This window comes from Phocoena sinus, chromosome 12 (genome assembly GCF_008692025.1).
Source record: "Phocoena sinus isolate mPhoSin1 chromosome 12, mPhoSin1.pri, whole genome shotgun sequence".
In the NCBI taxonomy this organism is placed as follows: Eukaryota; Metazoa; Chordata; class Mammalia; order Artiodactyla; family Phocoenidae; genus Phocoena; species Phocoena sinus.
This window is the reverse complement of record NC_045774.1, coordinates 90,289,251-90,313,786: the sequence shown is the minus strand read 5'-3', so window position 1 is coordinate 90,313,786 and position 24,536 is coordinate 90,289,251. Positions and strand designations below refer to the sequence as shown.

At 36.2% G+C, this 24,536-nt stretch overlaps 1 protein-coding gene across 1 annotated transcript; it reads right to left on the bottom strand.

Moving 5' to 3' along the window:
* Positions 1-1,453: 1,453 nt before the first annotated feature.
* LGSN (lengsin, lens protein with glutamine synthetase domain) lies at positions 1,454-21,613 on the bottom strand. The gene is given in 9 exon segments (XM_032650898.1): positions 1,454-2,010; positions 2,013-2,652; positions 4,806-4,972; positions 10,343-10,375; positions 13,885-13,975; positions 13,977-14,023; positions 14,026-14,037; positions 16,766-16,892; positions 21,464-21,613. Coding segments are annotated over 9 exon segments (1,824 nt in total).
* Between the last annotated feature and the right edge of the window lie 2,923 nt (positions 21,614-24,536).

Here is a 24,536-nt window from a genome sequence, read left to right as displayed (position 1 = left end):
AAGTAAAAATCTGAATGCGGGCAAAGCGTGCTCTGCCCACAGGACAAAGCTTCCACCCCGTTACTATCCTGTGCAGCTCCATTCCTCAGTGCCTCACTCTAGCCACATCACCTGCAGGTTAGTCGGCAGGAAGGTGAGGGCAGAAGGATGGGGAAAGGACAGGGAATGGAGAATCCGTCCTTGAAGGAAGTTTCCTAGAGTTTCCATGCTCAAAGGAAAGAGGGTGAGCAATTAGAAGAAGACAGTCTGACTTTCAGTATTAAAGCTACTGAGAACCATGGATTTGAATTAGGAGGATCTGAACCATATTCTAATCCTGTGCCTGCATGTTTGCTCTCTCAGCTGAGACCACAGTTGTTTTTAATTGAACATAAAATCTCCTATTTGATTCTAAGCAGTGGAATAGGGTTTTTATTTGCTAGTAAGTGGATTTTGAATTTCCTCCCAAAAGAAGCTAAACTTTGGTGATAGTTACAATAGTATCTCATTCACACAAAGGTCTAGAACATTTAAGCTTCTCTGGGGAGATACCAACTTCTGTGGGCAGGAGACTCGGTAATTTAAAGACAATTTTAGCTGAAAGCATTGCCCTGGTTATCAAGGCAGTTGTTTTCATGCTCCACAAAACACCAGAGGTATCTTTGAAATCTCCAGTTTCAAAGAGTAGTACAAACCAGGCAGAGCCCACCCACCACAGCCCATCCCCATTCCATCTGTATTTTATGAATACGGCTTTTATATGAGATACTATTTAAAGAAACATTTTCACTACTTTTAAATATTTGACCTCATTGTTCCCAGCTCAAAATCTATTTCTTGTGGATTTGTTTCTTGTGGACATTACAGCCTTGAAGTTCCTTGGCCTTTCAGGAGCTGGTGACAAAGGGTAGGAAGAGAAGGGACATATGTGAAAACTTCCGCTAACTTGTCATCATGACATATTTTTGTAAAACTTAATTAAATCATTTAGAGGCATCACAATGATGCTTGAAAAATAGACCTTCAGAATACCTTGATGAGTGAGATTATATTAGCAAATATCTTTGTTTTCCTGGCAGTCACAACCTATGTGTATATTTGAAATTATTTCATTTTTTAGAGTTATTTAAATTTTGCATTCTAATTCTTAAGTCTTTTTAATTGTGTGAATATATTTGTTGCTCCCACAAAACTGAATATTCGTATCTAGGTCAACATATGCAGAGGCAATGACCACCGAGTGACAAGGTTTGCTGGGTTTTCACATCACAGCTGCACCACAACTTTATTGTTTGTTTCTGAATCAGAATCCTCTCAGCAACCCCACTTCATCTGTCAAATACTCCATGGGGACAAAAAAGAGAGAAAGCATTTGTAGTCTTCTTGTTGTTGCAAAAATCCAATCTTTTCTTTCTGGCAGATCAATTACTTAAGTAAAACTCACATCACTACAGGAACAGTCAAGGGTTTCCCACTAAATAAAATACTCTAAGAATTTATTTCTCTCAGCATCTGTTTCTTCACTTTCCAACTCATATTTCTTCATGGCAACAAAATATCGAATAAAAGTTTCCCCTAGAGCCTGTCTCAGACATTGATCTTCCTCCAGTGCCATGAGGGCATCTTCTAGTTTCAAAGGGATCTCAGAAAATTTGGGCTGATGAAGGTCTGTGCCATCCTCTGGAGCAGCCAAAACACCATCGTTTCTTTGAAGTCCATCCAAGCCTGCAGCCACGGTGGCAGCCAGCACCAGGTAAGGGTTTGCCGTGGCTGAGCCCAGTTTATTTTCTATTCTGGTGCCTTTCTCACCATGGCACTTGATATTAAAAGCACAGCTGTTATCGTTGTATGCCCACGTTGTCGGCACACTCTCCTTCAGGTCTTTACTCTCCTTGAAATAGCGCTTCCGGCAGCTAGCGGCAGGAGCCATCAAGCAGCTGAGGGCAGCAGAGTGCTTCAAGAGACCTGCCAACCATTTTTTCCCAGTGGTCGTGAGCTGCTCCGTTCCAGAACTGCTACAGAACATGTTTTCTTGCCATCGACATCCCAGAGACTATGAGACAAAATTCCTGAATTGCAGAATCCAGTCTCAATGAAAAAGCTGGTGATGTAATTATATTTCCTTGCCACTTCTTTGACAGCTGTTCTAAAGGTAAATGCATTATCAGCTGAACTGAGGCCAAATTCAGGCAGAAAGCAGATTTCCATCTGGCCAGGCCTGGTAGAGGAGGAAAAGCTCTCAACATTGGCCCCAGTGTGATACAACCCATCCACGAGTTCCTGGATGAAAGGCTGGTCGTGATCATTTAGCAATGCTGAAGCAGGAAGAGATATGGTCTTTGAATTGATAATTTCAGGTACACCAAAAGTGCAAAAATCATAGATGAAGGCAGAGAATAGGGAGAAACCAGAGTCCTGCAGCCGGCTCAGCTGCCTCTTTGCGATGTGCCTTGGGGAAGTCAACAGAGGCTCGCCAGTCACAGTGAACGTGTCACAGATCACCCTTGCTGTCCTCTCGGCCCACGGCAAAACTCTGAAGGTCGATAGCTCTGGCATCAGGACTATGTCACTATTAAAACATGTTGCTCTTATGTGATCCACTTCATTGTCCTTAGGATTTGGTATCAATTCAAGATAACCTCGGGGCATGTAAACGCCATGGATCACTTTTTCCTAAAGAAGTTAAAGGATAGAGCAATCAAGTTTTGAAACTTGAAAACAAACAAAAACGTGGGGGCTGGGAGGACGAGAAAAAAATGTTTAACATCTGTTGGTTAAAGCTAGCTTAGTATCAGATAAATTTTAAATAGTTTAAAATAGAACCCCCGAAGGTAATTTATAAACAAGTCTTAATAGCTTTAGCCTTGGAGACTTTATATGCTCATGTTCATGAAAACAGCACTCATAAAGAAAAGCTATAATGATAAAGAAAATGTCTATAGCAAATGACAAAGGTAAAACCTAACAGAATTATTTGAACTGCTCATAACCAAAAATATTTTTAAAGCACTTTTTATCGTGTGGTGTAGTGGCTAATACTTCAGATAAGGCTTATTCTATTGTAATCCCCACAGGTAATTGACTCTCCAAAGTCTACAGTAAAGAATCCTCAGTCTTTCTCAGAGAGCTGACTGTTGTCACACCCGGGACACACAGGACAGAAGAGCCGGGACTGCTGACAGCTGCACTCCTCTCTTCACTCACCTTTACAACACACTAACGAACAAACTACCTCACAGGCGCAGAGTTCCAGAAACCTTGCCCATGAATGTGGACCTATGTTATAGTTTCCAAAATGTTGCAGCCTTCAAGTCAGCAGTCCTAACTCTGTCATTAATTCCTTGTGTGAAGTTAAGCAGGTCACAGAACTATGTTATGTGCCTCAGCCTCCATATCTGTGAAACAGAAGTGTTAGAGTAGATGATTGCTAAGGCACTTTCTAGTCAAATACCTCTTGGGTTCAATGGATTTAACTTTTATTTAACTTTTCTATGTGCCATACAACATGGAAATAATGAAGTTATAAAGTTGAACAGACACATAAAAATGTAGAAATTGTGTAGTAGGAATATCAATAAGGTTTCATGTGTTGACGTTTCCATTAATGGGTGGAGAAAAAGCTGACTGTAAAGTTTGGTTCCTATGATGTCAGTGAACACCGTGAGGTTAACAAAACCTACTCACATTCTGCAAGCCAAACTGGTTGTTATATTACTTCCAAATCTCAAACAGGGTGGCTAATGAGGAAGGGCTGATGCTCGCAGAAGCGACTCTTCTGCAGGTGTCGGTGAGCCACTTCCTCCTTCACTTTCCACCATCTCTGCACATTTCCAAGTGCCATTTGACCTGGATGATCCAAATCTGCTTTTGCCAGTAGTAAAGTTGAGTAAGTCAAGCACTGTTTACTCAGCGCCTGCTTAATTTTCAACCTACTCAGGGACCTATATACATAAACTTCGTGTGTGTGTGTGTGTGTGTGTGTGTGTGTGTGTGTGTGTGTGGTGTGTGCAGGCAGATCTAAAGAATTTTTGAAGAAACAGATTTGAATCTTTTGGAATTCTTTAAAAAATGTTTTGAAGATGCCCAATTTTTCCCAATATAAAGCAAATGAGAAAAATTACAATTTGATATTGAAGTAATAAGTAAGATATATTTAAACAATAATCTTAGAGGATGCTTAATTTTCATACTTTTGTATATAATACTGATGTCCCTTCCTAAGAAATGATGTTTCAGTAACACAGTAAGTCAGTTATTAAAGTAAATACATGACATAAACTGAAAAATACTCAGAAAATCTCAAAACATATCTAAAAATATCATATTTCTTGATATCACTATTTTTCAGAACTTAATAATATTTATTGTTATCCAACAAAAATAGGATATATTCTTATCAGAATTAGAAGCTAAAAGGGATATACTTTTTATCTAGAAAATTCTATTTAATCTTATTTTTCTCTTTGTTTTTACTCCTAGGTCTTCTGTCGTAATTTTCTCATATCAAACAAATTATAATCTTCATAATTGCAATAAGAGAAAAAAGCAGTGAAATTATTCAAGGCAGAAGGATGAAAATTACCAGTCTTAATTAGTTTTATATTTATATTGGGTAAATGAATTGCTGTTTGGGAGCTGAAAGTATACATTCAGCTCTTAGGGGAACAATAATGTGTCTGGGGAGTGGCAAGGGAAGAAACAAAATGAATGATTGGTTTTCAAATAGAATTGCTGTATAGGTTACAATAAAATAAGAAAGAGCAATAAGGACCATTTGCTTGCAAATGAATTGAATGAAATTATATTCAATCATAAGCAAAACTCACTTGGAAAAAGTGTGCAGGGATACTCTTAGACCGGGACACACCATGGAGGTCTGTTGCTTCAAATCGCACAAACTGAAGGTGATTTTTGTCCATCTCTTGTTTAATGTGTTTCATTCTAGAGGAGAGTTGAGGTGCAGTAGGAATTTGAGTGCTGTTCCCGGTGTTATCTGTAAAATAAAAAATGGTCTAAATCATTAGATCACGATGAACTGCGAAGTAAAATGAGGCTAGAGAATAGTGAATTAGTCATTATGATCATTAACAAAAGCATCATGTTTTCCGTGTCTTTGCTTATTCCTGAGAACACTGTCTCTAAACAGTCTAAGAGATTATCACCTGGGGCAAGGTGAAGGTTAACTCTATTTGCTTAAGTAAACAGTAATATTATATGTAAGCACTTACTGAAAATGTCTTTGCTTATGGAAATTAGAATATATTTACATCACTGTTTTGGCACCATATAAGGCTGTATATAGATGAGTATCATCAAGCTTCTTGAACTAACTGGTTTTACCCAAATAAAAAGTTCCTGTATGATTAAAGGTAAAATTATTTGTTTGTTTTATTTTCTGTGGGTTTGCCTTTTTGTTTCATTTTCTTTGCCAAAGAGCTTTATATCTTTATAACAGCATCTGAATCTAAGACATCTACATCTCTGTCAAATTTAAAACTTGTATAAATGAGCATATAAAAGTGTTTTCCAAGAATGAGAGTGTAGGAGATGAAAAATCTAGACTGAGTACTCCATTTTGAAAAACTAGAAAACTTAAAAAGAAGTTTTTTTCAAGACTTTTAAGATAGTCTACAAATTCTAAAACTCTAGAGTTAGAAGAGACTGGAGATAACATTTAATTCAACCAACTCAGTAGCTTAAGTCCCAGAGAAGTACAACCAGGTTCCCTGAATCACGCTCTCAGTCCATCACCAAAATTGAAACTGGAACCCAGACCTTTTGATTCTCGGTGGGTGACTCAATACCGTAAAGTGACTGAATGAATCTAAAGCATATAGAAGGATCAGGCACACAGTACACATCATAGATGTTGGCTGCTGTCTGACTTTTAGGAGACGCAGCAGATTGTAGTCATTCAGCACAAACACTGAAGCTCATCTGCCTCCCTACAAATTCTGCCTTTGCCCTGGCAACTTTCCTTATCTCAGCTTTCTTATGTGCCTCAGCTTTCTCACTGACACAATATTACCTATTTCATAGGCTTGTTATGATGATTAAACAAGTTATTTAACAGTTCTTGGCAGACAGTAAGCACCATATCAATGTTTCTTAAATGCATCAAGTGAGCACAATTACTCTAACCCTGGTAAATGGTACCATGATCATGTCTGAATCTGAATACCCATCAATCTGTTGCATCACTGATGTTGAACAGCTGTAATTTTAAAGTGATGCTTGAGTATCATTTTTTGAGATATAATTAGGCTTTTAAAACATAAAGATTGACAGTTTAAAAACACAGATTAAGTAGATTTTAAGTACATGAAGCACATGTAGCCATTTGATTGGTTCTACCTATGCAATGACTGGTTCTACCTATGCAAATATATTAGGAATGCTGTCCCGTCACTGTTAAATTTGGCTGCTCTGATGCTCCATAGGCTTTATAACTACCTTCCATTTAACAGAAACAATTAAGCTGTAGCAGTTACAGTGCTTTATGCCAAATTATCAGTTGCTGTGTTCCCAAACTTATTCTGAAGTATTGGGTGTTCTGCCCAAGATGAATAAGTCTCCTTAAAGAAAATAAAATTTATAGGCATTTTAAAATATGGAAAATTTCAGATAATCAGTATTCTAAACCTAATAAGCAATTACATGTAAACCATAAATATATTAATAACATAAAAAAATCAGAAGACGTCTCCTATTAAAGGAATAGTCATTTTACTGGTTCACCAATAATACAATCACAGGAAATCATTAGTTCTTTGCCTTATCTGTATCTTCTACAGTTACTACAATAAATGAGTGTTATTTTAAAATAAGAAAAAGGTTTATCCACTCAATATAGATTTTTTTTTGTTACCACATACTATTTATACTGCACATATATTATAGGGGCAGCCAGAAAAAGGTTGGGCACCCTTAGAGAGCTTTATGTTATTGAGTGAGGAAGCTATAGACAATAAACATGCCACCAAATGCAAAGGTGGGATAATTTATCATGGTGAAAGTGCTGGGGAAAAATAACATAACCATCTGAAGTATTAATTCTGTGAGATTTGATCACAATGTGAACAGGTCCAACCACTGATTCTCTCTAACATCACCAAGTTGCACTATGGCTGGACAGTGAGTGCATATATTAGTTTGCTAGGGCTGCCATAACAAATACCATAGACCAGGAGGCTTAAACAGAAATTTATTTCCTTACAGTTCTGGAGAGTAGAAGTCCAAGACCAAGGTGTCAGCAATATTGGTTGTTTTCTTCTGAAGACATCTCTCCTTGGCTTGTAGATGGCCATGGTCTTCCCTCTGTGTGTGTGTTTCCTATCTCTTCTTATAGGGACACCAGTCATATTGGATTAGGGGCCCATTCTACAGAACTAATTCAACATTAATTACCTCTTCTAAAACTCTGTCTTCAAATACAGTCACATTGTGAGGTACTAGGGGTTAGAACTCAACATATGAATTCTGGGGAGACACAATTCAAACCCATAATAATATACTGACCAGTCTCCATTTTCTTCAGGGTCCTAATCACCACCTGCCATGTTGTTGTGTAATACATGTTTACTGTCTTCACCACTTGCATGTTAGCTCCAGGAGAGCTTACTTATTATGTATTTACTTACTTGCTATTGTATCCCCAGTATCTCCAAGCAGTACAGGAATATCATAGGCACTCACTGGCTATTCCTTTAATAATTTAATAATTAATGTGATTTAATTATTTAGTTAAGTAATGAATACATCGTGTGATTTGACCTTGTCTAATTAAAAAGTAAAAATTGGCATCACATATTTTGATATGTACCCTAAGTATCAAATTTTCATTTAAAAGTTTAATTCTTTCACCAAATATGAGAGCCCTATTCAATCAAATTTCATTTTCATGGCATCAACTAATCTGAATTGTCTGACTTTCTTTTCTTCAAATAAATTGCACTTCTTAGTTACAATTAAACCTTTTGGTCAGCGCTTCCTAGATGTGTATGATAGAGCATACATGTGTATGATAGAAGAGAAGACAGATATTTGCCAGTTCAGGGGCTCATTTGTTTTACTTATACTGTGGCTCCTGAGAGGTGCTCTCCTTTCCCATCTCCTCAGAGAGTTAATAAATTAAATCAATGTGCTTTTATAGAGGAAGTTTCATGGCTGTGAATTTTTAAGGGGAAAAATAAGAAAACATGAAAAACCAAGCAAACCTCAAAGCTCTATAGCAGCTAGAAAGCCTTGGAGAAATGTCCATGTTCTGTGACAATGAGGACATGTTTCAGTTATAGAGAACAAGCCATGGTCACTTATAAAAGACAAACTAAATAGGTGCTTGGGCTTTCAAAAAACTCATTTCAAAAGAGGAAAAGTGCATTTGAGAGTACACTCTGTAATACATTCAGCTTAGGGACGGCTGCCATATTCCTTTCCTTCATCAACCTGGCTGCTCTGAGAGCCACACTGTTAATGCAGATGTGACCCCACTTTTGGCCACATCACATTAGCCCAGCAGTATTCAAAAACAAGGATGGCAGAATAACCTAGTATAAAAGCTGGGACAAAAACAAAAACAATAAAAAGTGAGGGTAGGGAGAGCTATTCTTTGAAAAAATATATTTTTAATAAATTCAAAGTAGTTATTACAGAGAAGAAAATACCACATTGAAAATCCTTACACTTATTTTGGAGATTTATTTTTATATTTATTTTGAAGTTATTTATTGGTGGTTTGTTTGGAGTTGTAAACTTCCTGGTACTTGGGGCCTGTAAAAAATCTAGCCCTGGGCCAAAGAAGAAGACTGTGAATTAATCAAGTTGAATCAATCAATAATTATACCCACACCCCTAGTCATAGTTGATTGGTGAGAAGAGAGCTCATGACACAGTTCTTTTCTCAGATATTTTGACTTGAGACTAAATAATGGTAAATTCCATTTTTTTATGCCTGAACTATATAAAACAAAGGTCACAAACTGTGAAAGAGCCAGTGTAATCAGCAGATATTTTCTCATTAGCTTTCCCAGTGTTTGGAAATTTTTTAAAATTAGTTGACAGTTAAATATCAGAAAATTTCATACAAAAATCTTGAGTTCAACCTTCTCTTGAGAAAAGAGAAAGATTGGGCAACACTGGGTGAACATTTCTCTGCAGCAACCATTGGCTGGAACTCTGAGGTGGCCTTCAAATGGGGTATGTATGCATCCTCTAATTCATGGGTAGGCAAATGTTTTCTGTAAATGGTCAGATAGTAAATATTCACAACTTTGCAAGCCATGTGGTCTCTGAGTGAATAGCACTCACTACTTTCTCACCAGCATGCCTCACTCATTATCTGCCTGGCCCCTGTGGCATTTGCATTGATAGTCCCTGATGCTTGGAGGCTGTCAGTGCTCATGTTCTTCACTTCATGGAGAAATTCATGAAGCCAAGCACAGAAAGAGACATTCATGAAGCCACAGAGAAATGCAGGCATGAGAGATGGTATGAATTGCCCCCGAGGATGTTGACACCCTAAACCCTGGAACATGTAGAATATGTTAAACTGCAGGGCAAACAGGACTTTGCAGATGTAATTAAGGTTATGGACCTTAAAACGGACATTGTCTTGTATTATTCAGGTGAGCCCTTAAAAGCAGAGAACTTTCTCCAGCTGTAGGCATAAAAGAGATGTGGAAGATGAGGAATTCAGAGAAATTCCAAACATGAGAAATATCTGAGGCACTACTGGCTCAGAGATATAGAACCAAAGGCTTCCAGGAGCTAAGGGGCACTCCAGCTGGCAGCCAGCAAGGAAACAGGAACCTCAGTCCTATGACTGCAAGGAACTGGATTCTCCCAACAATGTGAATGATCTTGGAAGTGTATTGTTTCCTAGAATCTCTGGCTAAGAACTAAGAGGGCCAACACCTTGATTTTGGCCTTGACATACTTGAAGCACAGAAATCAGCTGTGCAAACCTAGACTTCTGATGTACAGAACTGTGAGATAATGAATTGTGTTCTTTTAAAATGCTAAATTTGTTATGGTGGCAACAGAAAATTAATATATATGGAGTCCTGACAGTGTTCACTCCCAGACTCTATGTCCTTCTTAGGCCCTGTGTGTGGTAAAGAATTTAACCTTGCCCAAAGAGAGCTCTGGCCTTTACCCTTGGCCCTGACTGGTAATCTCTAAGCCCTTAGAATGTCCTGCCTGACAAGAGTGCCTTTGTTTTCCTTGTGTCTCTGGCCACACTAGAAAGTCTAGCAATGTCATTTATTATTGAGTCATGTGGCATCAGCTTGACCCCAGTGGAGCTGGAGACTGAGGTCAGCCGTGTGACCAGTTGACTGTGGAGCTCCAATAAAGACCTGCACACCAAGACTAAGGTGAGCTTCCCTACTTGGCAATACTCCATTTACATTGTCACACACCATTGCCAAGAAAATAGTGTTGTTCATGACTTCAGTGGCAGAGGACAAGTGGGAGTTCCATGCTTAGAACTTCCTTGGACTCTTCATCATGAATCCTTTCCTTAATTGAATTTAATCTGTATTTTTTTCATTGTAATAAACCATAACCTTGAGGATAATAGCCTTCAGTGAGTTCTGTGAGTTCTTATAGCTAATTATCAAAACTAAGGTTAGTCTTAGGGAACTCCCAATCTTGAAATTGGTTTCAGAAGTGAGAGTAGCCTGGTAGACACTGTATCTCTAACCTTACACCCTGCTATACACCTTTCCAAACCTTGTTTGTTCAATCTTTTCATCATGGATTTCTATGTGGAATAAATAAGTTTAAAATTATTTTCTATCACTTGGATCCCACAGATTTTTGACCAATACACTCATAGGTCAAAATAGCTATATCACTATTGATAACCCATAAATTTAGAATAACAGAAGTTTTAGTATCTGGTCTTACATTTAGGTCTTTAATTCATTTTGAATTTATTTTTGTGTATGGTGTTGGAGAATGTGCTAATTTCAGTCTTTTCCATGTAGCTATCCAGTTTTCCCAGCAACACGTATTGAAGAGACTGTCTTTTCTCCATTGTATATTCTTACCTCCTTTGTCATAGATTAGGTGACCATAGGTGTGTGGCTTTATCTCTGGGGTTTCTATCCTCTTCCATTGATCTATACTTCTGTTTTTGTGCCAGTATCATACTGTTTGATTACTGTAGCTTTGTAGTGTAGTCTGAAGTCAGGGAGCCTGATTCTTCCAGCTCCATTTTTCTTTCTCATAATAGCCTTGGCTATTCAGAGTCTTTTGTGTCTCTGTACAATTTTAAAATATTTTGTCTAATTCTGTGAGAAATGTTACTGGTAATCTGATAGGGATTACTTTGAATATATAGATTACTTTGGGTACTATAATCATTTTGCCAATATTCGTTCTTCCAATACAAGAACATGGTATATCTCTTCATCTGTTTGTGTCATCTTCAATTTCTTTCATCAGTATCTTATAGTTTTCTGACTACAGACCTTTTTTCTCCTTAGGTAGGTTTACTCCTAAGTATTTTATTATTTTTGATGTAAGTGGGATTGTTTCCTTAATTTCTCCTGATCTTTCATTGTTAGTGTATAGGAATGAAAGAGATTTGGGGATGTTAATTTTGTATCCTGCAACTTTACTGAATTAATTGATGAGCGTTAGTGGTTTTCTGGTAGCATCTTTAGGATTTTCTATATATAGTATCATGTCAACTGCAAACAGTGAAAATTTTACTTCTTCATTTCCAGTTTGGATTTCTTTTACTTCTTTTTCTTCTCTGATTGCCATGGCTACGACTTCCAAAACTATGTTGAAAAACTCTTAGAGGAAAACATAGGCAGAACACTCTCTGACATAAATTGCAGCAAGATCTTTTTTGATCCACCTCTGAGAGTGAAGAAAATAAAAACAGAAATAAACAAATAGGACCTAATTAAACTTAAAATCTTTTGCATAACAAAGGAAACCATAAGCAAAATGAAAAGACAAAACACAGATTGGGAGAAAGTATTTGCAAACGAAGCAACCAGCAAGGGACTAATCTCCAAAATATACAAACAGTTCATGCAGTTCAATATCAAAAAACCAAATATTCCAATTAAAAATAAGTGGACAATCTAAATAGACATTTCTCCAAAGAAGAAATACAGATGGCCAAGAGGCAAATGAAAGATGCTTAACATCACTAATTATTAGAGAAATACAACTCAAAATTACAATGAGGTATCACCTCACACCAGTTAAAATGACTATCATCAAAAAAGTCTACAACAATAAATGCTGGAGAGGGTGTGGAGAAAAGGGAACCCTCCTGCACTGTTGGTGGGAATGTAAATTGATACAGCCACTATTGAGAACAGTATGGAGATTCCTTTAAATACTAAAAGTAAAACCACCATAAGACCCAGCAATCCCACTACTGGGCATATACTCTGAGAAAACCATAATTCAAAAAGAGATATGTGCCAGAATGTTCATTGCAGCACTATTTACAATTGCTAGGACATGGAAACAACCTAAATGTCCATCAACGGATGAATGGATAAAGAAAATGTGGCACATATATACAATGGAATACTACTCAGCCATAAAAAGGAAAGAAATTGAGTTATTTCTAATGAGGTGGATGGACCTAGTCTGTCATACAGAGTGAAGTAAGTCTGAAAGAGAAAGACAAATACCATATGCTAATGCACATATATGGAATATAAAAAAAAACTGGTACTGGTGTACCTAGTGGCAGGGCAGAAATAAAGACACAGACATAAAGAATGGACTTGAGAACATGGGGGGTGGGAAGGGGGAAGCTGGGATGAAGTGAAAGAGTAGCACTGACATATATACACTACCAAATGTAAAATCGATGGCTAGTGGGAAACTGCTGCATAGCCTAGGGAAATCAGCTTGATGCTTTGTGATGACCTAGAGGGGTGGGCTAGGGAGGGTGGGATGGAGGCTCAAGATAGAGGGGATATGGGGATATATGTATACTTGTAGCTGATTCACTTTGTTGTACAACAGAAACCAACACAACATTGTAAAGCAACTATACTTCAATAAAGATATAAAAAATAAAATAAAAATAGAGCTACCATATGATCCAGAAATCCCACTCCTGAGCATATATCCAGAGAAGATCATAATTCAAAAGGATACATGCACCCCAACGTTCATTGCAGCACTATTTACAATAGCCAGGACAAGGAAGCAACCTAAATGTCCATCAACAGAGGAATGGTTAAGAAGATGTCGGTACATATGTGCAATGGAATGTACTCAGCCAGTAAAAGAACAAAATAATTGCCATTTGCAGCAACATGGATGGACCTAGAGATTGTCATACTGAGGGAAGTACAAAGGGCAGAGAAAGACCAAATATCATCCTATATGTGGAATCTTAAAAAAAAGGTACAAGTGAACCAATTAACAAAACAGAAATTGAGTTATAGCTGAAGAAAACAAACTTTACATTTACCAAGGGGGAAAGGGGAGAGAGATAAATTAGGATTAACATATACACACTATTATATATAAAATAGGTAACTAATATGAATCTTCCGTAATAACACAGTGAATAGTCAACACTCTGTAATGACCTATATGGAATAGAATCTAAAAAAAATAATAATAATAACAATTTTACTTTTAGAAAGACTTGAGAGACCATGCATGGCAACCCCTCCCATTTTCCATATGAGCATCCTAGTGGGGAAAGAAAACTGTAAAGCATTTATAAAATGATAGGTGTATAAATTATTTTAAGTGTTCTGACTTTCAGGCTAGCATCTTCAACCAACAACACAATATCACTAATTCAAATACAAATTTGGGATTAGCAACTATACCCATATGCCAGTTTGTCCAGAGTCCTTACCAAGTATAGTTGGAGTTTGGGTGAAATTCATCACCAGGAGCGTTAACTGATGTTTTTGATGGGCAATGGCTTTATCACTATTGTCTGATCTTTGGAATCCTTGTCATTTTCTGGCAAATGAGATTCAGCAGGGCCAGGTTCCCATGACTGGTTTATTGGTATCCCCCAATTTGTGACACACCATTGGTTTCTAATCCTTTCTGTAGAAATAAAGAAAAATGTTAAGGTTTTCTGCCCATTTTTTGATCAGGTTGTTTGTTTTCTTGATATGGAGTTTTATGAACTGTTTGTGTATTTTTTATATTAACCTCTTGTTGGTCTCACTGTTTTGCAAATATTTTCTCCCATTCCATTATGTTGTCTTTTCGTTTTGTTGATGGTTTCCTTTGTTGTGCAAAAGCTTTTAAATTTGATTAGGTATCATTTATTTATTTTTGCTTTTATTTCTTTTGCCTTGGCCTAAAGAAAATATTGACTGATGTTAGAAAATATGGCTACAATTCATGTCTTCTAGGAGTTTCATGTGTTCATGTCTTATATTAGGTCTTTAAACCATTTTGAGTTTATTTTTGTATATGGTGTGAGAGAATGTTTTAAGTTCATTGATTTACATGCAGCTGTCCAACTTTCCCAACACCACTTGCTGAAGAGACTGTTTCTTTTCTATTGTATATTCTTGCCTTCTTTGTCAAATATTAATTGAACTTAAGTATGTGGATTTATTTCTGGGCTCTCTATTCTGTTCCATTGATCTATATGATGCTTTGTGCCAATACTATGCTGTTTTGATTACTGTAGCTTTGTAATATTGTCTGAAATCTGAGATGGTTATACAACCAGATTTGTTCTTTTCTCCTCAGTATTGCTTTGGCAATTCTAGGTCTTTCATTGTTCCATATAGATATTAGAGTTATTTGTTCTAGTTTTGTGAAAAAGTCATAGATAATTTGATAGAACATCACATTAAATCTGCAGATTGCTTTGGGTAGTATGGCCATTTTATCAAATGAAATAGACATTTCTCCAAAGAAGACATACAGATGGCCAACAGGCACATGAAAGGATGCTCAATATCACTAATTATTAGAGTAATGCAAATCAAAACCACAATGAGGTATCACCTCACACCAGTCAGAATGGCTATCACCATAAAGTCTGCAAATAAATGCTAGATTAAAAAAGGGAACTCTCCTAAACCTTTGGTGGAAATGTAAATGGGTGTAGCCACTATGGAAAGCAGTACGTAGGTTTCCTTAAAAAACTAAAAATAGAGCTACCATATGTTCCAGCAATCCCACTCCTGGGCATATATCCAGAAGAGATGAAAACTCTAATTCAAAAGATACATGTACCCCAATGTTCATGGCAGCATTATTTACAATAGCCAAGACATGGGAACAACCCAATTGTCCATAAACTGATGATTGGTTTAAGAAGGTGTGGTATGTGTGGTGTATGTATGTATATATATATATATATATATATATATATATATATATAATGGAATATTACTCAGCCCCAAAAATGAAATATTGCTATTTGCAGCAACATGGATGGACCTAGAGATTATCATACTGGGTGAAGTAAGTCAGAAAGAGAAATATATGATAATCACTTATATGTGGAATCTAAAAAAGTAAGACAAATTTACATACAAAACAGAAACGGACTTACCGGTTCTGTAGTAGATTTAATGGTTTTCATAGAAACAAATTTATGGTTACCAAAGGGGAAAGGGAGAGTGGGGAGGGAAAAAAATTAGGAGTATGAGATTGACAGATACACATCACTATACATAAAATACATAAACAACAGGGATTTACTGTATAACACAGGGAACAATATTCAATATCTTGTAATAACCTATAATGGAAAATAATCTGAAAAAATGTATATAACTGAATCACTTTGCTGTACACCTGAAAACTAACACAATATTATAAAATCAACTATACATCAATTTAAATAAAGAAAGGAAAAATGTTTAAAAATGTTGGCACTGTTTTCAACTGTCTTCAATATGATGTAAAGAGGAATACTTGATAAAATAATTTATTCCTAGGCAATGACATACCAAATAAGGGGCAGTGGGAGTAGTTCACCCTGGTTTTAAGGTATATGGGGTTGCATTTTCTGTAGAGAATTTTAAAACAATAATAAAGTTTACAAAAGTCTAACTGCATTTTATTGTTGCCATGCACTGGCCATTTGTACTGCCCCTGCCTTGGAACACCACTCTTCCCCGAATGAGACTGTTGTCCACATCAACTCCTAGTTTCAGCACTGTTTCAAATCCACTGGAGTCTAGTTGGAATCCAACATGTGTTATGAAACTTGATCCACATTTTCATTGTGGCCTCTTTCAGTAATGATCTTTGTACTCATTCTCAGAGCAGAAAGATGCTTCTCTTCTTACTCATATGTTCCTTCTGTTCTGTACTCTCTTTTGTTCACACTACTATTTTCCTAGTTCTACTCCCTTAAAATCTAAATATTTTATTATTTTTATATATTTATACTGCAAGCCTATATTTTCCATCTTTTTTTTTTTTTTTTTTTTTTTTTTTTTTTTTTTTTTCTATGCGTTACGCGGGCCTCTCACTGCTGTGGCCTCTCCCGTTGCGGAGGACAGGCTCCGGACGCGCAGGCTCAGCGGCCATGGCTCACGGGCCCAGCCGCTCCGCGGCATGTGGGATCTTCCCAGACCAGGGCACGAACCCGTGTCCCCTGCATCGGCAGGCGGACTCCCAACCACTGCGCCACCAGGGAAGCCCCTATTTTCCATCTTTTATGTTGCCTATGTAGGAATAAATTTTCTTTCTTTCTTTGCTTCTCCCATAGAAGAGAAGAAAAATGTTTTATGAAGAAGAGACCAAATAGAGATTATCTTTGACTACATATTCCTGAGGGATCATAGTAGCAAGATACCTTTTGAGTTGGCTATATCCACTTCTATTTCAGTTGAAAAACTATGTAGTTTAGTGACTTCCTTTCTTGTATTTCTTAATTTACTCATCCTGCTGGCTTTAGTCTCATCACCTTCATCTCTGATGTCCTGTAAAAATTAATAAACAAAAAGTCAAATAACAGATCATGCACACAATGAAATTTGGAGGTCAAGAAAGAATGATGATATAAAAATGACTCTAGAAGACTTTAAAAACAAGGTAAATTTTGTTTCCACATCCACTTGAATAATTCAAATTAAGAGGCTTAACATTCTGCTGACAGGATGGATTTTCTGTATCTCCTTTTATATGTGGTACAAAAATATCACCAAATAAATTAAAATCTTGCCCAACTAGTCAGAATTTTCTATATTTTTTACTCTGGGATATTTTGCATTATTTATTCTTAAGTAATTTTACCAAACCCATTTTAGCTTTAAAAAGCCCTCTTTTATAATTTCTCTCTCTCTTTTTTAGGATCTCTAATGTTTCTGACCAGAGACATAATTATTATACCTAAGGAATTAGATTCTCCTCTTCTTACCCTCATCCTAATTGCGTCAATATTTACTTCAAAAAAGCACATGTTTCATAAAATTCTATTTTGTGACTGTATTTTATGTATGTGAAACAATGGTCATGCTCGAAGTGTTTTTATAGCTTACGAAAACCTAAAGAAAAACATATTAAAACAAAATAACCTAACTTCAACACTCTAGTTATAATCTTTGACAGGATCCCTTGACAGAGCTGTCAAGGGCAATTCCCCATGGGGAGTGGACAGTGAGGCAGGGGCTGGGGATGGAGAGCTATGGTGTCTCTGCCCCATCGGTGGACAGAATAATCCCTGCAGTCCTGAGTCACAACTGAAATAAATAAGAATTTTTTAAAGTAAAAAGCTGACATTGATTTTCTTCATTTATACACTTTTTATTTTTTACTTCACTGAAATAATTTTTAAAAGAATCAATTATTTTCTACTCAAATGGCTTGATACTTTATGCACATGATAATGTACTGACTACAGATTCTATTTTAAGTTTTGTGTAGGTGTCATTACTTCTACCAAGTCAACTTTTCTGATTTTTTTTAATGAAGTGTAATTGCCTTACAATATTATATTAGTTTCAGGTGTACAATATTAAATATTTTTATAGAGTATACTCCATACAAAGTTATTATAAAATATTGACTATATTCCTTGTGCTGCACATTACATCTTTGGAACTTATTTATATCTACCTAGTAGTTTGTATCTCTCAATCATTTACTCCTATTTTGCCCATCCCTCCCCACACCTCTCTCCTTTGGTAGTTTGTTCTCTGTATCTGTAAGTCTGTTTCTGTTTTGTTATATTTGTTCATTTTTTTAATTCCACATATAAGTGAAATATACAGTACTTGTCTTTCTCTGTCTGACTTACTTCACTAAGGATAATATGGCATATATTATATATATATATATATATATATATATATATATAATGGAATATTATTCAGCCATAAAAAATGAAGTTCACCATTTGCAACAAGTTGGATGAACCTGGAGGGAATTATGCTGTCACTGGTATTTTTAATGTTTTTTTACAAACTCCTCATTGTTGTTTGAGGTGAGAGGGTCAAGGTCCAAAACTATATTCTAAAATGTTCGAGCTATTTCTTTTTTGAAGAGCTATTTCTGAAGTTTCCATCCCCTGGAGGCAAGTTATAAATACATGTCCAGAGTGGTTGCTGGGGAACAGCTGTACCGTTTGTCAATTAAATCAATTTCAATCTCTGAAGACTAAAGAAGAAACATGAATTTAACTGTTTTGTGTCTACATGTAGTTATGATACATTGTTCTTATTGTTACCATGTTTTTTAAAAAGATATATTTCATAGGATAAAGTTTTTGTGTGATTTTTTTTCAAGGAACTAATATTTATTAAGCACTTAAATGTATACTAAATACCAACATTATACTTTAAATTTTTTAAATTTTATTATGGTAAGAACACTTAACATGAGATCTAGCCTTTTAAATTTTGAAGCAATTTTTAAGTTGGCCATACTGTTTTTTTTCTTAACATCTTGTGTGATTTTGAGTTTCACTTTTTAGAAAATTGTGGTCTTTCACTACAGATAATCTTATATTTGGATCATGTGATATTTATAGTAATTTATTTTTTCTAGTAGTTTATAATTTTATTCAAATATTTGTGTAAATTATCCCTATGCACTTTGGATAGGATTCTGACAGTGACATACTAGCCTTATTGTATATATTCACAATTTCTAAGATTGCATTGCCAGAAATATACATTATATAGTTGTAATTTTGGTAAATGTTTTTACATATTCATGTCTCTGGTTATTTTTAAGAAGTCTTCTTTAGAAAATGACTTATTAGGCCAGTTACACAAATTTCAAAGGAAACTGAGCAGACTAATATTTGTGTTAGTTTGATTCATAGGGATCCTCTCATATACAGATTGATGGAATCAAATGAAACAAATTTTAAGATTTCTTCCAGCTTCAAACTCTAACTGCAACCAAATAACAATGTGCTACAATTGAGCACTCTGTCAGGCACATTTCTTCAGCATGACCCTCAAGATGGTAGAATCTCCATCCTACAAATGAGAAAAGTGAAACTCTGAATAACTTGCCCAAGGCCACAAAAGTGAATGGAAAGTACAGAGTATTGATGCAAACAGGTCCTCTGGTTTCCAAAATGCCATTCTGCTTCCTAAATTTCAGAAACTCAAACCCAGAGAAAGTTTATTTTAGTAATTTTCACCTGCCTTCATATAAACCAGACCAAAAGGGAAAGTTTATTAAGAGAAAAACAAGGACAATTTATCAAGTTCCTAAACTGAGAATTTCACCAATAAAAACCCTAGAACTAAGTCATAGTATGTGCCTCTGACTCCAAAATAGATGCTTAATTTTTTTTCAAATGAAGAATACATTTAGTTCAGTCCTGTGATTTTCCTTTATATACTAAAATGATCATTTCTATAATAGCTCAAACAAATTTAGTGGATCCCTGATTTACCTCACCTCCAATAAGTATTTTTATTCTCCTTAATCTCTTAACTACATTTAGTTACAATGTGAATGATGTTTCAGTAAAAAAAAAAAAATCTACTAGTCAAGATTCATGTGATTTGAGTCCTAATTCTGACTTTTCCACTAAGTAGCAAGTCCTCTGGATCCTTGGTATTTTCATCTGTAAACACTGCTATAAGTACAATTCCCAAAAGTATATTAACATTTTACAAGTATTTTTATAACCAAACAATATGTTATATCTTATTTAATACTCACAACTTTCAGGGAACATTTATTATCACCTACGTTTTGCCAAGGCAGAAACAGGTTCACCAGGAAATGATTTGTTCAAGGTCATATGACTGCCAAGGAAGAATAGGAATTATCTGGGGAGCTTCCCACATCACCATAGCAGACAGCTGAACTAGATGAAATTCCACTTCTATTTTATAAGATTATCTGTATGACTTGTAAAAATTTGTTCACTCAACTCTCTCAGTTACATATTCTTCTACAGTTATATTGTGTTTTAATAACTCTTTCCTGAATAAGGGTTAAAACTATCTTAAGTCACTATTAGCTTAAACTTCATCAGTCCAAACAATGAGGACTATGGGTAAGGTAAAATCAAAGACATAAAAATAAATAAAACATGGTCCATTTCATAAAGAATCTTATAATCTAGTATAGGAGATAAAGTGTTGTTATTGAAGTTGAAGGCTCCCATGTTACAAAGAAAGAGATATAGTTATGATACCCTAGTTCAGAGGCAGCAAACTCAATGCTGAGCCAGTAACAGAGATGCAGTGGGCTGTATGGTGAACACCAGAGCTGACATCCATCCAAGGAAGGAACCAATGTGTGGCTGTAGCCAACAGTTGCCATGACAAAATGTGGCCCTAGTGATGTCAGTTTTCCAAATTTCCAAGGAATGCCAGAAATCTGGATTTTCATTTGAAATTCTATGATTTTTAAAATGTTGACAATCAATTTAAAGTATAAAGTAGGTAGTAAAGAAGAGAAGAAAGATACTCAATTCCCATATAAGCCAGATCTCAAAAGACTGGAATGTTGTTCAGAATATTCAGCAGTGCTAGAGGGCCCTGGGCACAATGATAGCAGCAGAGACCACCTATCTTTTCCCCATCCAGTGGTGGTTAGTAGAGATGCGTCAAGATATTTAACCATTAGTACAGATAATAAAAATAACAAATACTTTATTTTACCTACTATGGTGTCAGCTCTCTTCTAAATGCTCTGCGTTTCGTCTCAGAACAAACCACTTGAGAGAGATTACATTGTCATCTCCATTTTAGAGATGAGTTAAAAACTGAGTCAAAGAGAGACTAATTAGCCCACACATCTTGTAAGTGAGTAGAGCTAGGACTCGAGCCCAGGAAATTGGCTCAGAGCACAAGTGCTTAATGCATTATAATAAATACAGTCAATCAGAATGCCCCAGAATCATTGCTGGGGTGCTTGGAAGCCAGGACAGGATTCTAGAGGGTCCCTACAGGACCAGATGTTAACTCTTTAGTAGATGGATTATGGAGAAGTCTAAGGGCCCCAGGGAAACAGTAGGAGAGCTAGAGAAGTTCAGAGGGTTGGGGTACCTCAAGGGACTCGTCAGCAGCTGTTTACCAACCAGTTTAGAAATGTTGATCAAGTAATTGACATTACAGGTGCAGCCGACAAATTTCCTGGTTGCACCGTTAAGTCGGACAAGCAGTGCCTGATGCGTGGTAAGTACTAAATAGATGTTAGTCATAATTATCTTTACCCAGGCACCATGCATACTGAGGATCTCTGCTTCAAAGATACCCTCTTTCTAGGCTACCTCATGGGCCCTTAACTCATGAGAGATGACTCCCTGTTCAGTCAGGCTCTAATCCCTCTCTTTTCTAAGCATCTCTAGACTCTGAACACAGTAAACTAGTGGAACCTCTCAGAGAGGTTGAGGGTATGTCAAGTAGTCTGAGGGTTTCTCAGTTGGGAGCCAACATACTCATGCTTGTAATCTACAGCACTGCTATTAAACAGGCATATTGTTTCATAAATAGGGTCTTCAGAGAGTCTTCAGGGAAACTAGGCCAAGCTTAAAACAGAAGAGGGGACACTTGAACTAAAGATAGAAAGAAGTCAATAAACGAAGCTGGAAAAACCATGAGCATAAACACGGATATGTGTGAACATACAATCTAATTTATGCTTTATTTGGACAGTCTCAAAATTCTACTACAATGGGTTGACTCTGATTCTTTTGACATTTCCACCAGAGAAGCTTTTCCACACTTCAGATACTTTTCTACTTTCATTCTATCAGATGACTTCAGTTCAACATAGGAACGGTCTTTAAAGAATATTTCATATTACAAGATATTTTCATAATTCATGTTTTTTCATCACAGCATTTCCTTTGAAATTGTTTATATGGCTTAATATGTTTGTCATTTTTGCATTTCCACTCAGTGGCTGATCAAGTTACACTAAAGATTTAACCTAAAGGATACTGCCCAGCATTAAATTTAGGCATAATTTGACCTAATAAGTTTCTTTCCAATAAAGTAACCAGTGTTACTTAGATTTCTAGATGTCACTGATTCTGTTCATTTACTTTTAATTTTCTCTAACAGTTACCTTTTCAATGTCAATACTTTAAAATCCTTGTTTTAGCCCCTGTATACTGGCTTATAGTCTGTGGTACTAATTATTTAATGCATTTACCATACACTCTGATTTTGTTGATGAGGGGAGATGCATGAAACAGCCAGCTAAGAAAAAAAAATCCCACATCCCTACATCAAGTTTCTTTTTAATTTTTGTTTTTGTATTTGCTTGCTTGCTTTTTCATGTACCTCCCCTCATTAATAAAATCAGAGTTTGGGGTTGACATGTACACACTGTTATATTTAAAATGTATAACAAACAAGGAACTACTGTGCAGCACAGGGGGAAAAAGCACATCAACTTTTAACCTGTATTAGAAATAATGTCAAAAGGATCAGTGATTATCCAATTTAAAAGAATATATCAAAGAGAAAAGAATTTCAGTTCCTTTAAAATGTATTCTTCAAAGAAAAGGGGCAAGAAATGTGTTCAAAATATTTGTAGAAAGATACTTCAAAGAACACATTCTAAATTCACATCAGCTTATCTAAAAATATCCATACCTATTAAACACTTTTCCTACTTCCCGGCAACTTGGTCTAAGAAAATAATTCAAAATATGTAAAGTTATATGCATGTCCAGTGCCATCTTTGTTATAATAGTGAAAACTTGAAAGCAGCATAAAGTAGGAAGAGTGAATACAGTGTGGTAATTCTGTTCAATAATTCCCCATTTAAAGTACGTGCTTCCATTTCCCACATTTTTCTTAGATTACCACAGTCATTACCGACTTTCTCCTTACCTCAGTGTTACCATTCTCCTACCCATGCTCCAGACTTCTGCCCATATCACTTCTCTAATCACAATTTTGGTCTTGTTATTTCTCAGCTTAGGATACTTCCACAGTTTCCCATCTCCTTCAGGAAAAATTCAAATTAGTATTCTCTGAGGCCCTGCATTACCCAGCCTTACCAATCTCTCCAAACCTTAAGGCAATGATTAGTTTAGCCCAAGTATCATGATTCCTTAAGTGCCAAGTATGTATTTAGGTGCCCCTTCTAGAATTAAGAACTTCTGCAGCCATAAACCAAGGAACTACTTAGACTTCCCAATGTCCACTTGGGCAATCTAGGGTATAGATTACAGTGATCTGAACTAGGATAATGGCTGTAGAGATGAGGCAATAAATGAGCATACTACAGATATATTGAGGAGGTAGATTTGGCAGGTTGGTGTTTGACTGGATATAGGAAATAAAGTAGACAGAGGATTAAAGATAGCAGTAAGGTTTCTGACCAGGAAACCCAAATGAGGAGGAGACCTGAGAGGAGAGTTTCTGGGTTCTATTTCAGGTATATAGAATCTAAGATAAGTGTGTCATCTGGAGGTACCCAGCAAATATTAGCCATATGGGTCAGAACCCAAAAGATGAAACAAAAGGAAAAAAGCAAAGGCCTGACAGTGGTTGGAATTATTAAGGAAAAAAAGAGCAGAGACTGAAAAAAATAAGGACTAAGATAAAAATGAGAACAACAATATTTAATGATTAAACATAGAAATTGAATCTCAGACAGTAGTCAGAGAACAAAGGATGAGAATGTGAAAGAAAAAACTGGGACAGGATGGCTTCATTGACATAAAAAGATAAAAGCTGTATTTCAAAGAAGGGAGCACCAATAGGCCATGCTACTGAAATAATAAATAAAGTTAGCATTAAAACTTGCCCATTGTTTTTTGCAACAAGGTCACTGGAGGCCTTGGTAAGAGCAGTTTCAGTGGAAAAATGTAAGCAGCAGCCAGAATGCAGTAAACTGAGGAGGACTGAGAAGTGTTCAGTCCTGGGTCCACACACAATAAGTGCACCAGAGATGTCCACCACCATCGAGTGGAGACAGGCAGGAAATACAACTCAAAAATACAAGAGAAGACGACAGAGAGGATGGCCAATGGGAGAGTAGTGCCTAGGGGTCCAAGAAAAGCTTATGTTGCTTTTAGGAAGAAAAGACTTACATGTATTGTATTTAAATACTTAATGAAAGGAGTCTATAAAGAAGGAGATGTTGAAGAAAGGAGAAAAAGGATAAAGCGAGATCCCTGAAAGGGCAAAGAG